Source organism: Calonectris borealis, chromosome Z (genome assembly GCF_964195595.1).
Source record: "Calonectris borealis chromosome Z, bCalBor7.hap1.2, whole genome shotgun sequence".
NCBI lineage: Eukaryota > Metazoa > Chordata > Aves > Procellariiformes > Procellariidae > Calonectris > Calonectris borealis.
This window is the reverse complement of record NC_134352.1, coordinates 25,061,346-25,079,694: the sequence shown is the minus strand read 5'-3', so window position 1 is coordinate 25,079,694 and position 18,349 is coordinate 25,061,346. Positions and strand designations below refer to the sequence as shown.

Below are 18,349 nucleotides of genomic sequence, written 5' to 3'. Positions count from 1 at the left end.
AACCAAAATTTCTATCATTTTTTGATCATACCATATAAATAGCTTGGCTAATGTTCATGTTCAACCTCTAATGCAGCAAGACCTAGATCTTTGAGAAATTCTTACCAAGCATAAATGAGCTGATGAACAACTCTAATTTCATCCTTGACATTTTTGTTTCCTGGTTGCTTGCTAAACTTCAGGAGAGTAATTTTTTAAAAAGCAAGTAGTTATTCTAGGATGCTTTCATTGTATGTGAGTGAGGAGTCAACTTAAGATACCTGACAGATGCTTAAACTGAGAAAATCCTTTTGTTTAAACTGCATTAACTCAGGTACTTGAAAAGCAAGATGCACAAACTAATTAGTTATTTAAGAAAACACAGGTAAGGGACTGTGAACTGCTAGTACTGTTGACAAGTTGGTGTTCATTACCATTTAAGTTGGTACAAATAAAAATGAGCTACAGTGTTTTTAAACATAAATTTGACACTAGACTACTATTACTGATGTAGGCTTACAGATTTAATCAAGGAATATACATACTTCTATACTTGAAGCAGAGAGAGATGCTGCTACTACATCTTCCAATTAAAATGATTTACGTAAAACGTAAGCTACAATTTCAGTGTTTTCAAATTTTGGTATTATGGAAAGTTTCTTTTGCATTTAATCTTTATTCTAATATTCATACATGGCAGAACTACCAAGTTCCTAAAGTTCCTGAGTTCCTAGAAGATAATATAGTTGCATCATATATAACATAAATTCTATTTAAAAAGTTTAAAAAACCCCAACAAAACAATGACCTGGACAAAAAATAAAAAGTATTAACAACTTCGGATTACTGAAACGTTTTAGAAGTTTGTAAAACTGGATCATTATATCTAGCTAATTACATTCAAACATTCCGAATATTTGTATGCTTTTTTAAAGTATCTAAACAAGTTGACATCATGGAAGTTATTTCATTTATTAGATACAAAGTATGTATACAAATGAACAGAAGATTCCAAATTGCATATTTTAAAAAATTTCACACATATTAAATTTGTTTTCTTACATTATTCAAGAATTCCCTTCATACACTTTTATTCCTTTCTCTTTGTATGAACAACGTTGTACCTATATATTTTTGGACATATTTTATTACGCTTCTGTATTAGGCATCTTGTAATTAGAAGTAATATGGTTCAGTATGTATAGCTAAAAATTAGGGGTGATGGCACCAAGCCAAAGAGAACTGCAAATAAAGCAATCTTGTTGTCTGACTGTTTTGGAAAGACACTTGACATTTCAAAAGCTAAAATGATCCCACTTGACTTATGAGGAACTAAAATACATAACTTAAAAGCTACTTGGAGACTAATTTTTTACAGAAACCTTTTCAAATCTTTGAAGTTGATCAAACTAAAATTTTGATGTCAATTTATTAATTTTTGAAAGCACAATGATTACTTGCCTTTCAGATTATTTATGAAGTGAATCATGTCCCCTACATCAGTAACAGAACAGTTTCTACACTCTGTTGTCCTGTGGTGTGGAAAGAGTTTACAGTTTACAAAGACAACATGAACTTCTTTATATACTTCATTACAGAAGTAAAAATCAAATGCTTTTGTCACAGCAAAGCTAACCCAGAATCACCACAATTAAAGGAATGCAGAGCAGAAGTACCACTCATTCCACTTCATTACGCAACATTTTGGATGCATCCTCTGTTCTTAGACAAGTTGATAAACTCCCATGTTATTAGAATTTTTGTTACTGTTTTTGTGTGCTCATAACTCATGTTTCAAACTAAGATGAATAAAAAACTGATACAGTCCCTACTTCTTGGTATTTCAATATTGGGCCACAGATGCCATACTTAACAGATCTATTCACATATACACATGATAAGGCCTGGGTAATATGCCACAAGACAGAGAAGCAATAGATTTAGAATTCGTTTTCATATTCTCCTTTCCATTCTTAAAAACATTTAACCATTGAACTGTTTTGGTTACGCCTTTTCATTTTTTATTAAAAAAATAAGGCTCTAAACCAATATTTATCATACTGCTGTGATATTAGTCATTTGATTTTATTTCTGTTCTAGTGAACTACATCAGTATCTTCATCAGTATTTCTTCAGGCATTTAAAATAAAAATGTTTCTAGGAATTCAGTCTCTTAGTGCAATCCTTGAGACTACAGAAATGATTAAAAGAATAGAATCATTTTTTCCTTAAATTTAGGCATTCAAAATAATAGCATTATTAGTACCTCCATGAAGTACTTCATATATTTTTTTAAGGCAGGCAGACAGTCAGATTATGGTCAAAATGAGCCTTCCCTTCAGTAATCTGAGTATTACTAGAATTCAAAAACTAGCCAAGAGAAGTAACAAAATAGAATACAGAAAGGCAATCCTACCATCAAAAAAGTATATTTTTAAAAACTTAATTTAGTTGGAGTAATTTTGTTGAAACAACTATGTTACTTGTTAAGAAGTTTAAACAACAGTTATCATATATAAGCACCCTGAACGGAAACCTCCCTTATGGAAGCTGCCTGAAGAAAATAATAACTTTTATTTAGGCAACACTGAAGTAACATACCAATTTTAAAATGTAATTTGTTAAAATATATTTTATAGTGCATTAAAAAGAGCATAATAAAAATGGTTCCTAGAATTTAGAAGAAATAAATTGCAACTGCAAACTAGCACAGCCACTTTAAAATATGATGCAACTCCAACTCTTTACTTGTATGATTATATGTATCAACCAGAGTTTTGTATCATAACTGATTAAATGCAAAAAGGCTCAGTAAATTCCTTTTCTTCCTTTTTGAGTTCTGTTTTCTCTCACTTAAGAAAAATACAGATGCTGCTTTTAAATTCAGAATTATGAGAGGGACCCTTAAATAATCCCCACTGAGACTACTACTAGGTTTTATAAGAATAATTTTAAATATAGCTTATGTACTTTTTTAAGTATACTGGTAATTGCTATTCAACAAATAAAGTGGTTTAGGGGCCAATTTTAAACAAATTCAAAAGTTCAATGAATTAAATACAAAACTGGACTATAGTAACAGTGTGTTAATGTGAGTCATTATTAGTGTTTGTCAGAAAATATTATATGTTTTAAACATGTAAATTAAATCATATTCTAACCAAGCCAGAAATAGATTAATGTTAAATACAAGTTCCACAGTTGTTTTTATCAAGTAAATCCACCTCTGACTGCAAATCAAATGTTCTGTTGGGAATGCTATTCTCCATCAGTGTGAAATCAACAGATACTTTTGAAATGAAAGATAAGACAAAAATGTAAAATGACAATACATTTTCTTTGGTAGTTTGAGGGGGTTTATCAAAATACAAAAACAAGTTACAATGACCTTAATGTTCAGAATAAGATCATAATTACATAGTTTACATGTAATCATTTATTTGCACTTTAAATCAGTCTTGAGCTGCAAACCTCAATTTTTAGATATAATAACTTAAAAAATATTTTTGCTGTGTGGTAGTTCACTGAAGAGGCACCTAGCACACTGTTTTCAATACAGGGGTTAAGACGCACACTGAAGGAATAAGCTTTATGTTATTTTTTAAAGGTCATGTAAAACAGGAAATACAAATATCACGAGAGAGCAGAAGCTGGGTCCTGGGTCAAGTGAAAGTTCAATATTATAATATAGTTTCCTAATACAGTAAATACAGCAAATGAATAAACAAGAACTTGAAAATGTATTTTTGGCAATATAGGCAGAGGTTGTGACCATTTCAATTTTTGTTATATCAGAAATATATTTTGTGTTTTGGTATTCAGAAATGAGGTGCATTTTTCCAAAGATTAACTGAAGCACCTCTCCCTAGACATAGAAACTTTCTATTACGGTTGATAAACTGCCTAGTTTGTCACCAAAGAATTGAAATAACTACCCAAATCACTAAGTTTCCCACAGAAGAAATTAAATTAAAACAACAGTAGCTGTGGATCTCTCTACAAGACAAACCAAACCTGAAGTACAACACATCTCTGTTTTCCACATTTAGGATAACCAACTGGGAACAAACTGTGTACAAATCATAGGCTTCTGCTCTGTTCATCTTGATGATTCAAAAGTGCATCTACATCCAGCTTCCTCCAACTGGCTATTATCCTACATTATTTTTAATGGTACAGGTTAAAGGGGGCAACTCACCTTCTAGTACGACAAAAAATAGTTTGGAAGTCTGTCTCATCTCATTGCTCAAAGAGAAAATCCTTTATTATGTACTGTAGGACAAAGGATTTGCAACTACCTGTTATTTGAGAAATATGCTATTGCAGTAATTTATCTCACTGTATGGGTCTTGAAGATGCACGGTGGTATCTCAGATCAACTTTTAAAGAAAACTGCAAGGAATTTTTGTGACATTGGGAATACTGATAAAACTTATACAAAGAAAATTTGTTTTTTGATAGTTATGAATTACATACTGTGCTGACAGATTTTCAAGGGCTCTTTTCTGCTTCAGGGATTACTTTGATAAAGTTTTAATTTTATTTTTTCTCATTGGCAATTTCTACTGAAAACTCCAGACAGGTGACTAAAGTTATCTATTCCCTCCTTGAACATTCTTAACAGAACTAAAGAAGATGTCCTCTGATAGGGTTCCAATCCTATCATAAGTATACATGCGTATACAGCTATCTTTCCTCAGATTGACAATCCTCTTGGTTTCAATGTGAACAGGATGCCTTATGGAAATAAAATTAGGTGTCAATACATGCAAGGCTGTATATGAACAACCACTCCAATATAAAAGGAATATAAAAAAATGAGAACAAACAAGTTGAAAAACATCCTCACAAAAGCTGTCTACTCTGTATTTTTTTTCTCCCAGCTAGAGAGAAATGTACAGAGGTTCTGAAATACGTGAAAAGACGCCAAATCTTCACTCTGCACACTCCAACATACACAGTAATGTCATTTAAATGGAGAAAGAGATAGTAAGTTACACTGTGTATTGCTGCTTTGTTAAACTACATAAAACTCTGCAACTCACCTCTATTGCTAGAATAAGCTTTCACTGATCCTTATAATTATCAGAATTTCTATGTAAGTATTTGCCTCAGAATTCTGAAAGAATGAACATTCTAATATAAAAGCAAACAAAACCACTTTACTAGCTGCGAGAGATTTTGTCCAAGGAAGTAAGTATGCATACAACAGGGTACATACTTATTCTTCAGGTAATTAATTCTTATAGTCTACTAGAGTTAAGTTGTAGCCTATCCACAGAAAAGGAACCCTAAAACTAAGCAAAGAACCTCAAAATTGGGCACTAAACATCAACAATCCTGCAGATTTACTTCAGTGAGTTCAGGTTTCTGAATAATTAACTAACAGCACAACAAGTAGAGAGAAAATGCTTTTGTGGAAAGGGAAAGAAAAAACTTTATAAGAAAGCAATATATATATTTTCTTTTTCTTTCATATGTATATAGCAATAAATATATAAAGTATTTAGATAATATAATACCACCATTTTATACACACCCAAACATACATATATACATAACATAAATAACCACTAAAGAAGGTAACAGAGGCCCTGGTCCTTAAAAGATTATCTATACATTTATCTACAAGCATAAACATAGTTCTCAGTGTGATTACTGTTTGCATGCATTGGATCATTAAAAGAGTACAAAAGAGAAAGAAATATGCACAGGATAGGAAAACATAATAGGGGAAAAATTGACTCTGAGAAGAAGGGAAACTTGGAACTCAATATAGCAACAATTCAAAATAATTTTGAAAGAGAAAATGAAAGCTATACTTATTTAAATGACATAAAATAAGGAAGAGATTGCAAACCAGTAATGTGTGAGGATGAAATCTTTTTAACTCAAAAAGGTATTTACTACCTGTCCCATTTTGTCTACCCGTAAGTGCTGCATTTATCCCAGAAAAAATGTATTTCCCTTCCGAGTAATACTACACAAAAGACATGGTGTTTTAAAATAGATTTTAAAAGGCTAAAATCAGGAAAGGAATAGTTTTAGTGAGATCAAGCATTAGAGAGATTCGCTAACCCAAGTGAGAAGCAGAAACAAAACATTCTTTTGTGACAAATACCCACAGAATTCTTATTCTTTATGATTTGCATGACAAATGCTAAACATTGGAGAGAAAACTCAATGACTCTCATAGGATTTATCTGTATTATTCAGTAGGAAGACCTGATCCCCTTTCTATTTTAAAATAGAAAGCATATGTAGCCTAAATATTAAAACATTAGAATTTAACAGCACCTTGGAAAAATATTTTAACGTTGTTAGCTGTATCTCACTTCTCAGAAAAGAATCCATAATTCAGTTATGAAGAAAAAAATGCAATTTACAGTTATGTTTTGTCTTGTGACAGTTGGACTTGACTCAGTATAAACACTATCTTATTCCTCCAGACATCTACTTGTAACAGCTATGCCCCATCTATAACATTTTAAAATAAAAACTATATAATTCAATTATAGTTTGCTGAAACTCATTTTTTGCTTCAGCAAACATCCTCAGAGAAGAAAAACCTTTTGAAAAAATCATGTGACCTCAGAGACATTAAATATATCAGTAAATAATGAAAACAGGCAATATGGAAAAGGAATACTCACAATTTTAGAAAACAAAAAGGCTACATATCTAAAGAGCTCTTTTTTGATATTCAGAATCTTAAAGGTATCAGCAAAATACCACAGTTCATCTCAGGTCCTTGTGTCAAGCATTTAATCTGAAAAGCTTTGTGCAATTACTTTACAGCTAGAAATAGAGACTTTTTAAGTTAGGCAAAATCCAGAACTACTAGGTAGAGGAAATTCTACAAGACAACTATCAAGACAACTGTCATCTTCTGCAGGTTACTTGACAGGAACTGTAATGAGATAAACATATTCCCCAAACTGTGCTAACCTCACTCCTATTAATGACAGTTTGGGTACTTTGGTTTTTCAGAAATGTCTATTTTAAAATCTATTTTCAAATCACTTTCTTTCACTACGGGTAAGAATGCAGTTTTTTAAGTAATTCTTAGTAAATTTACACTTAACATTACTGCAAGATCAGACCCTTAAAACATCTAGTCCTGTTTCACAGCCTAGTTTCATCAGATCTTTTCATCTTTGAACACAGAATCTCACTTTTCTGTTTCAGTGTATAGCACTCTGCACCATTACAAACTTTGTAAGTAAAAATTTACTTAAAACAAATTCCCAGCACTAAGGATTCACTAAAACCCAGAACCGGAGCATAAAATTGAAAAGACAGTTACACAATTCTGAGTGTGCTTGCTGCACTAGCTCACCACTATACCTCTTCACATTAACCTAATTCATTTGACACACAGTCTCCCCACAGCTGAGAAAGCCTAGCTTTCTTACTAGTTCTTAGTAAAAGCTTAAATACAACCCCCCCTATGTTTAAGTAAAGTTAAGGTTTTGACACAAATCAACAAAAGGCAGGAAATTCAAAGATAACACTGACAATCCATGCTTAATTCATGATTGTTTAACAAAAGGGCAAAATGATATGAGGAACTAATGTCAACTTTAACTTCACTCTGACTGTGTTCTTGGGCAAACAGGTGTTTATCTCAAAGATTATACTATTTAGTCTCTCCTGTCAGTCTAAGTAAATTCTAGTGATTATTTAGCATTTAACAATATGCTGGATGTAAAGAAACTTTTAAACTCATTTTCAGCATCCTAGCATGTTACACTGTAACAAATATAATTAATTAAAAGTGGATTTTTAGAAAATTATGCTAGACAAACATAAATAAAGATAGAATTCTACAATTTTTCAGAAGTAAACAAAATATATTTTTGTATACAAAAAAACCCCAAAATTAACCATTTTGTAATGTAACATGAAATAGAACAATATATTCTTTTTTTTCTCACAAGTTAAGAACTCTTAGTATGTACACATACTTCAACTCCTCTTTGAAACCTCTTCTGCCTGTCTTTTTGTATAATATAACAAAACATTTTTCTGGGCAGCAAAATGACAGAGAAATTAATGTTGCCTATGGCTACATTTTCAGGGTATAAGGGTTTTTAATTGAACTTTTAGGCTTAAAAATAAAATTTAGTATTTTAGTGTGTTTTAAAAATACTAATTGCATATAAGCACCTCTGTCTGGTAGTTTTGCATACTGGTGTTTTAAAAATACTAATTGCATATAAGCATCTCTGTCTCGTAGTTTTACATACTGTCTTATTGCAGAAGTCGGAAAACAAAAGAATGAAATGAATAAAATGACAAAGTTCATGCTTCATAGTCTTCCCTAGGGTACATGAAATTACCTCACACATCCATACCTGTAGCATTAATTGCAGGGCAACAATAACAGTTTTTGCTGTAATTATTGTCTTTATTTACTGCAATTATTATTATTATTTTTGCCTAATTAATATCTCAGATTATTACACATTTTGTTGGAAATTAGCAATATTACTTATTTTTTTCCAGTTGAATTGCTAATCAATTATGATCTTGTCCCAGAGATCAAAACTCCACTAACTGCTGTAGCATCAGTAGTTGCTGAATCTCTGTTGTTGAACAGTTTCAAAGAGGGCTTTTAAAATCCTGCATCGGTACTCCATGCCTGCATCTGTACTCCATCAAGCTGCAAGAAATCTGGTTACCAGCTCCAGATATATTTTAAAAACCCAGTGAAAATGTGTACGGTTACAATTTAAAGTTGGATCAAGATTTTAATTTCCAAAGCAAGGACGATTATATGTTTCACCCTCAGGATTATCAAACAAAAAAGCACTGTTGCTTACAGCTGTATGTTCCCACCCAGTCACAGCCTCACAGAGCTTCAGACACTACTTATTTACTTCTTGGTGGAGCCTGAACAACTATGCATGTGAAGTTTTAAGTCTTTGTAAGACCACAGGCGATTACCTGAATGATCCCAGAAGGAGTCAGGCACATGCTTCTCAGCTGACTTCCTCTACTTGCCACAAATAGGTGCAGAGGACATAAGGGCTTGAAAAGCCTCTGAGGAAGAGAACGGCTGCTCTTTTCCCTTTGTAGAAGAGAGGCAGCTTCTTTGATAAAGGAAGTTCAACAACAAACTGAGCTCGCAGCACTTTAAGGAGCTCACTTTTTTAACTTAACAGCACTACAAACAAATGTGGGAAAGTCTTTCGCTGAAGTACCAGGAAATAAATGAAAAAGGAAGAAAGGAAAAGAGTGAAGCCTGGCTTCACCCTGCAACACTCTTGTTAGCCTAATTAATATTCACTTGCTATCACATTTTTAATCTGAGGCAAAGTTTTGACTTCTTTACAAAGCATAAATTATGCCTATACATTCTACTTTGCCACAGTTTATTTTGCATTTTCAGTTCAGATATCACAAGCAGATGAATATATTTCTCAGGCTGGCATGTTGAAATATGCTGAAGATTATAATGATAATCAATTAGTCTTAATAATGTATCAAAAATCAGTCAGTATCACAAGTGTTTTGCTGGATGTCTTACTGATCCTTATTAGCACAAATAGGCAAATTTTAAGTGAATAGTAAAACCTAGTATCAACACTGTCAACTGAAAACGTTCTTAAAGTCCCAGTAACTGACTGCAATGATGTTGAATGACTGCAGAATCTAACACATTAGTGACAGGTAAGCCTTAGTCCACAGAAGTCAACAGAAGCTCAGGTTGGACGACTGTGGTTGCCAAGCTAATCATCCAAACTCCACATATATTCTCCACTCATTCATTCTGTGAAACACATTTCACACTTTTCATCTAGCCATGGACAATTCCTTTCCCCTCTCTCCATTCTTTCATAAACAAGACCTTCTCCATCCTCAGTTTCTTTGCTTCAGTTTCTCTGCTTCAGTTTCTCAGTGTGTTTCCTTATTTTTGGGAGAAAACCTGTTGTCCTCTCAACAACTGCAGCCAATGAAGGGTGAAATCAGTTTGCGAAATTATCGATCCTCAAGATGTGGATTCCATTATTCTCATGATAATTCTTTCTACATGGGTTGTCGAGGGACACAAGTACAGCTAGATCTATAATACACAAACGGACAGTCTCACTTCCAATTGAGGTCCTGCACCTCTGACTCTACAGCAGTGACAAGAAGTACCTTCATTGTCACTTTGTGTTCTACAGACAATTTCCCTTCCTGAATTTCCAGCAGACAGTTCCCATTTCACAAATTCACAAATCCATCTTGGCCAAGTGGTATCAAGCCAAGAAAATATGCTTTCAACTTTGGCAAGATCTGTTCTGCACATGGAAGTACAAACAACTGCAGACTAGAGGAAATGGTGGTATAGGCCCATGCTCCCTCTCCTCTGCCATGCTGCAAAGGTCCCGCAAGTACTACAGCTGTACTGTGAGCTCATGTTCAAATACTGTGGACATGAGGCGAGCTGAACTCTGCAAACCAACGTACACTTGAATGCACCCATGCAAACCCCAGTGAAGTGCAAAATCTGAAGGGGAAAATAAAAGAATGACTTTGTGACCACCAGAAAGGTAATTTATCACTTTGACATAGTAATTCTTTATAAAAGCTACACAGTAAAAAGTTAAAACAAAAAAAGTGTGAATGAGAAACAAAATAATCATAAAATAATCTCAAAGATACAGTTCGTAAATCCTACCGAAATTTAGGCATGTAAGTGGGAGATAGACGTTTGAGAATTTGGCCTTATTGCAGAAATGTCTTATTTGAGGTCAGTGTCTTATTTGAAAAAATAAAACAAGATAAAACAAAGCAGCCTCTGCAAACACACTCAAGTGCTAAGATGTTTTCCTATTCCGAATACAAATTCTGTCTCTCTGTGTGGCCTATCAGACAGGAAGACTAATTCCTAAGGTGCTTCCCTCTATTTTATCATAACAGCATTTTTACGGGATCATCAAGTTCATTCAAATTTTATGGCCTACAATAGGCAATCAATCCACACCCATAGTTGCTTAGTTATGCTTTTAAAGTATCTAGAAATGCACATTTATTTTTGGATTTTCTCTCAAATGCTCTCCTGGTGTCCAGGACAATTGAAAGAGCACCCTATCCAGTATGCCCAGTCACTGTCAATTCTATAAGGAACACTTTGCAGCACATACGTACCCTGACTTTCATACTTCCAACCACAGATATTTTAAGCATGTCCAACACTTTTTGTACATTTCCCATTTTTATGGATAAAGGTTTTGAAAATTTTTATCTATACATTTCCAACACTTTTTTATAAGAGTTTCTGTGCAAAGCTAGTAGAGCTCAATCTTCACAAAAACAAAGATATAGGTATATTGCATACCATAGTCAGTGATCTTACAGGATACTAAATACAGCTCTTTCAGGTTCCGGCCTTCTTTGGCAATCACCTCCACGCACCTGGTAGACACATACAGTAAAATCACAGTTAAAAGACAATTAGATAATTTTTAAATAGCAAGAACATAATCCACAAGTGTAATGTACCGTATCTCAATTTCTTCATTTTGTGAATTGTTCCACACAATTCACTGAAAATGCATATAGCTATATGTATACACTGGAGAAAAAATGTTAGTTTACATTGAATGCTTTTATATCAATATTCCCATGAGTCTTTGAATATGTGAGTTGCTTGAAATACATACAGACAAGTCCTTTGGAAAACAACACAAATGTGAGTTTCCATTTCTTTATTACTGTGTAACTTTGGAAAGTTTTTATTGCAAGATTTAAGCTTTGAGAGTTTTCTTCTAGGGAAGAATGTGCTGCAATGAGGACAAAAGATAAGAAAATGTAATTTTAAATTCATGTTTGTATTTCTTCAGGGACTATTGCAGGAGTCAGCATTCATCAGGTCATGAAATGCTACATGCCATTGGTGTTACAATGTGCTGCTAGAGAAGCTTGTATAGATGAGAAGACAGCTCATTTGTTTGCCTTGTCATAACTATGATGAATTTGCAATGAAACACGTAGTTTTTTTCTGTTAATCTCCTTGTTTGATTTCTTGTAAGCAAGAAAATTAATATGAAAACTAAAATTGTCTGGTAAAATAGGAGCTTATTACATACTTGTGACCAAGTCTATATTAATGTTATGTTTACAACTGCACTGTTTATAGTGTATCACTCAAAATTATAGTTCATGAAATATATTTTCAGTCCCATTAATGTAAAAGGCACCACCATCTAAAATGTTCATTAGATCAGCTAACATGACTATTGTGCTATTCTCTACATAGAGACATTTTTAGAAGTGTATTTTATAGGATAAAACATAGGAATTTCTTCTGATCCAATATATTCCTCTTGAACTTTTAGATCAATTACCCAATCATCTACTCTGCCTCTTAAATCCACCCTCCTACAGGACACAAAATTAAATGACTTGCCAATTTTGGAAAAAATAGGTATTGCTGAATTTGTCACAACTGTTGGAAAATACACATACATCCTCAGGGATCTTCTTCCTCCACTTGCCACTACCAATAGATTATTTCCCAATCTGATTTAACTGTTCATGCTGCCAATTTTAGATTTTAAAAGCAACCACCAAATTCTTATCGCTTACAATAACACAATAACTGGATGATAACCCTTCATACCTATTTGTCCCCTCTCTGCTTCCTTCTTCTAAAATCTAGAACAAAAATTCACTACTACTAATAAAACAGCATGCCTCTGACAGAGTACCTTAATCATAGTTCCTTCACCACTATTATAAATTTTCAACCCTTGAAAACTGTGAGAACCTAATATTTAGAAAATTTTTGCAATGCTTGTCATTGGGAAAAGGTTTCCTTACTTTATGAATACACAAAGAAAGGACAGAAATAGTAACCGCCGCATGTGGAAGAAAAACAGAGTGAACCTCCAGATTCTACACTCATTTAAACCCGCAACTTCTCTGCTAAGAAAATCAGCAAGCATGACAGTTATTTTTCTTTTAGAAATTACACCAGGACTATGCTTTTTAATTTAAACTAACCTCAGAATTATACACTTTCATCAGGTTATTTTCCTAAAAACCAGAAAAGATTTAGAGCATTAAACACATTCTATGTATGTGGAAACAACTTCTGTTCCTGTAAGACATGATTTTGAACAAGACACATTTTTGTTAACTGGCTTATCAAGATCAACGAGGCCATGAGAAAGATTTTTTATTATTTACTCCAGAAAAATACTTCCTAATAATGAGATTTTATTGCTAACATTAGTAATATGAATAAATAGAAAATCATCATCTTGTATTTTATTAGACAGTATGTTCATTAGACATTTCAGCAAGTAAGATATAATTGAAAAGTGAATGGACATTGCAGTTAAAAGAAGCTTTTATTAATTCTTATCGTATGTTTCATTTAGCAGAGTACTGAGATTAGGAAACACTTCTTAGCTTGGGTAAAAATTCTGAACCTAGAAAAATATTTTGAAAATTTTATCTAAAGACTCTACAAGTTTTCAAATTATTTCTGATTATTTTTACTTACTGAGAGACAATTAATTGATCAAAAATACAATATAGCAATCAGTGTCTAACAATACCACCACAAGACAGTCAAGATGAGTCAAGATAAAGGACTACCTAATTCTCCCTACAGTCCTCCATTCAGTTACACAAATTTTCAATCAATGAGGGTCAAATTTGTATTATCTGGCCATAGACAGATAATAGACATATTTGCATGTGCATCCTTCAGCATCCTTGTATACTTAAATCTCAGGATGTTGGCCATTCTCTGGCTTCAAACAAAATCAGTTCAACTGTGAAGAAAGGAAGTTGTAGCTTCTGTCCCCCCTCCCATAAGGGTGTCAGTATATATTTACAAGCTTGTCTTAACAAATAATGAGTGCTAGAAATGCAGTGTTTGAGAAGAAATTTTAGATGCAGTCAGTCACTTGATTCCAGAAGCAAAGGACAAAAGTATTTGCCCGTGTAGCCTTTATAATTATATCCTTTAATCCTTTTGGATAGTGCCAACTCTAAGTGTTAAAGTTTTTTCAAGAGGCTTGAGTGACTCCAATCCTGTTCTTGTGACATTTTGGTGTCTAAATGAAATACTGTTCACTTTTCCTAATGGGAAAAGAAAACCTTCACAGTCTTTAGCTATTTACATTAAAGAGAAAAAAAAAGGCAAAAAATGTAGCTTTGACTGCCTCATTTCTTTTTGTTTTTTGAAAATATTGAAATCACCTAACATCTAAAAGAATGAGGTAATGACGCATGTAGTTTGCAGAAGAAAAAAATTAAATATAGCTGAAATATTGAATTTATAATTTTTTGTCTGCCTTCTATAACTTGCATAAGTCAATCTAATTTCAGTTTTAATTTCTATTATCCTTTCTATAGATCCTGCCCATGTAAATCAACTTGCAGAGACAGAAGAAACACTTTACGTGGTCTCATTAGCCTCTGCTCTGTAGAGAGTCACACGATACATAAGTGTTAATAACAACTGATTTCTTTATAACATAAGGAAAAATACGAATAGTTGTGTATTTCTTATTTTTATCTTTTAATCTGTGTTAAACATGACAGCACAGAAAAAGGTTAAAAGAACAAAATGAGATTAGCCTTTTCTAGAAAGCAAGGATCAAGTCACGTTAATTCTGTTGTAATAATCCATCCAAATTATACCAGATTATTGCCACATCTATCTTTGGAAGTCTTTATATTTACAATGTTGCTAAATTAGAAAACAAAAAAGCCTAACCTTAAACATATCAGCATAATACTGGTAAATGAGAGAAGCAAAGTTATTATCTAAAGCAGTTGCAAGTGACAGAAGTGAGCAAAACAGATAATTGAGCCCTGAAAAACTTGGGGACTAACCCCTATCTGTCTGGGAGCTAACATGATGCCTCATGGACATGGTAAAATCAGTTGTGTGCCAAGGCAGAGAGAAGATCTCTTTAAATCTCTTAACCCAAGGTTACTGAGTAGGGTTTTATCAGCTCATCCTACTAATTTTAATAATAAAAAGACATACAACATCTAGATGAAGTAGTGAAAGTTACAGGGACGTAGGTATTTCTTTCAATTTTTCCTCCAAACGTATTAAAATATAAACATTCTTCCAGGAAGAAAAGTAATTTTCACACTCAAAATAATTTATTACCAAAAATGAGACAACGGTTCATTAGCCAAGGAATAAAGAAGAAAGAGTATAATTAGAGCTTTGATAATATACAATTCTGGATCGGAGCTGGCCAAAGCTAAAATTTCTTCATTTCTTAGTTTGTAAATGAGTATTATTTAGGACTATGTAAGGCATGAAAATATCAAAACAGACATAATGAAATACTTATTTGAGGAAGAAACTGCTTATTCATTAAACCTGAAAATATTATCTAACAAATTCTTATGCCAAGCTTTCCCTAGATCTACTCAATATTTTATGAATGCTGTTCTCTGACAGACTGATATGCAATTCAGTTTTATTGCATTTGATTCTAAAAGTAAGAAATTAATATCACACACTATGAAATTTACAGTGCAATCAGGAGCAAGAAAAAGGCAAAGAGCAGAAACTGATTTCACATAAACAAGCCAATCAAACAATATTTCAGAAACCAAGAACGTAACTAAAAACATACATACCTACTGTTAATACAAAATAGTTACAAGACCACATATGTTTGTAAGACAGCTCGAGCTTGCTCAGCACTGTGATGTTGAACACATCAATATTCCAACATCCCAAAGTTCATTATGTTCAGAGACTTGCAAACCTAAGATTGCCTCTTAGTGTTATAAGTTCTAAAAACGTCTTCCTACTTGAAAAGCTAAACAAATCTCAAGAAGAAAAGGATATAATTATAATGTTGCTAAAGTTCCAGCAATTAATACCAGGAAAAAACTCTCAATCTGGGTTACAGAAATTATGGAAATTTGTCTACTAACATGTACTTGCATATACTGCTCTTCCCACCTGGTCTGTATACATGACCAGAAAAATTATTTAAGTGTACAAAGATTTACTGGTATAAAGCTTCTCTGCAAACAAGTCTCTTCTTCAAAAGTAACAAAACTGCATGACTGAGACATAGATAACTGATAACTTCATATTTAGGCCCATCATCTTGACAGCTCCCACACATAAATCTGTGCAATGAATTCACAAAGACAAGGTTTCTGACTTTCCATGAGGTAATGCAAAATCTAAGAGCTTAAAAATAATAATAAAAAAAGACAAATTAGAAAGTAAGTCATTCAAAACCCTGTAATCTTCTTCTCTTAGGCAACTGATTCCTACATTCTTTGAACTTAAATGAAAGCTTAAGGTTAATGAATTAAACTGTGCAAGCTTCTATCTGTAAGAAAAGATACAAAAGATCCTTGAGTTATGGAAATAATTGTCTTTTCTATATACATAAACAGCTTTTATGTTGTTGGTCTAATTCTAAAAACATTGGAAAATCATATTTGTGACAACCGAAGGGAACTAACAAGAAAATATGACTACAGTATTTGTGGTATAAGTTGTCCTGGGAGACCTTGTTACAGTCTGAGATGCTCTTCAGCCCCAAGTGAAGCTAACTGGAGTTTCCATATACTGGTTAAGAGATCACAACTTGAGGGAGTGAGTTTCACTCACTGTAAAGGTGTAAAAAACCCTGAACTTCAACACACTCCCTTGGTAAGACTCAAAATGAACATCAGACTGTTTACATGGCTACTTTGCATTTGACTGGCATATATTTGTCTCTAAGTGGTAAAGTGAACACCTTAGTATCCTTCAAAACATAACCAAGACCACTACTGAGAACCAAACAAGAGCTTGGAAAGAACAAGAAAACTAAAATATACAATGGAAAACCAGAAACCTTTCACACAGAAATATATGAAGCTCCTTAAAAATTAGTGTTTCAAAGGTTAAATTCAGGCAGAAAATAGGAGCTGCGTATAAAATAATACTCACAGTTATTGGTTTTGATGACTTAGACATTCCTATGGAAGGCAATAATGCAATATAATAACCAAGTCTCTCCCATAACAAAACAAAACCTCTTACCACAGAAGCTCATATAGAACCTTAAGAAATTGATGTAATCTGAGGCCTTCTGCACTCAGAAGAAAGAATTTGAAGGCTAAAATAGTGAAAAGACTAACATTTTACTGAGAGATCTATAAACCCTTGTAAAACCTCTAACAATAAATGATGAACCTCACACGCTGATGGATACATATTCTTCTTTCAGGATTCTCTTTTATTGGTCATTTTATTTACATTATGACCAACATATCTCTTTCAATATACTTGTTTTCTAATACTTTATACTAATAAGAGGTATGAGTTTTACTTGTCTTTCAGTTATCCTGGTACACAGTTTTTACTGCCATTTTAACATTCCAATCACATTCAAAATATGTATTTTAAAATTGTTTTTAATTTGAACACCAAGAACTGTATTTGTAAGAAACAGCATTAATCACAGAGCCAGCATAACAGGGTAAGACTTCCAGTCAAAAACACAAACTGAATTTGAAAAGCATTTTTTGTCTGGAGCCAATATGCAAAGTGTCACTAGTTATACAAGTTAACAGCAATTATCTTAGGGCAGTCATTAAGTCCTGATTAGCAGTGAGGTATTCTTTAGAAAATCAATGTAATTTAAAATTAGGTTTACCAAACAGTTTTGCCACTTACAGCACAGGAAAATAGATAAGCTTTTTTTCATACTGGAACTCACAAACTACAGAGGTAAGGGCACACAAGTCCCACAGTCTCTACTTGCGCTCTGAGCTAGTCAGATGCAAGCAAGCTCCAATCAGAGAGCTACACAAATAAATTAATCAGCACTGTGCTTAAGCTATTATGCCCTGTCTTTCAGCAATAAATATCTATTTTCAAATATTTATTAGTAGTCTTATCTAAAATTAAATGCCTTTTAATTCCTGTTACCCTGACTGCATGTAAATCCAGCAAGCAATTAAGCCAGGAAAGGAGAGATTTAGAAAATTGTTTAATTCCACTATCTGACATTTACATGTAGTAATATTCCACGTGGCCTTTGGTTCCTTTCTGACTTGGAGGAACTAGATACCATGAGAGAAATAAACAACTATGAAAAATAATTTTATTCTAAAACCCTCATGGATCTGATTTTCCACAGGTAATTATGCTGAAGTCCAGAATATAATTAAATGGTATCTCTTATTTTTTAAGAACTTTGAAATATTTTGGAATTCAGGTTTGAGATGAAAAAAAACATTTGATACAGCGCTTCAAATACAGTTTCTTAAATCCATTGTGGCAACTTGTCTACTGTCGTAAGCAAAAACAAGGAGCTGTTAACTACCAGCAAGCCAATGTACTCTTCTTAGTAAGCATTATGTTTCGTATTATACAAAAAAA

The 18,349-nt window shown here is 33.1% G+C and overlaps 1 protein-coding gene across 1 annotated transcript in view; it reads right to left on the bottom strand.

Annotated features, from left to right (window-relative positions):
• The window catches only part of FBXL17 (F-box and leucine rich repeat protein 17), a 296,586-nt gene that overhangs the window by 92,339 nt on the left and 185,898 nt on the right, over nucleotides 1-18,349 (bottom strand). The window contains exon 7 of the mRNA XM_075137474.1: nucleotides 11,309-11,385. Coding sequence (XP_074993575.1) covers nucleotides 11,309-11,385 — 77 coding nt within the window. The remainder of the gene's footprint in view (nucleotides 1-11,308; nucleotides 11,386-18,349) is intronic.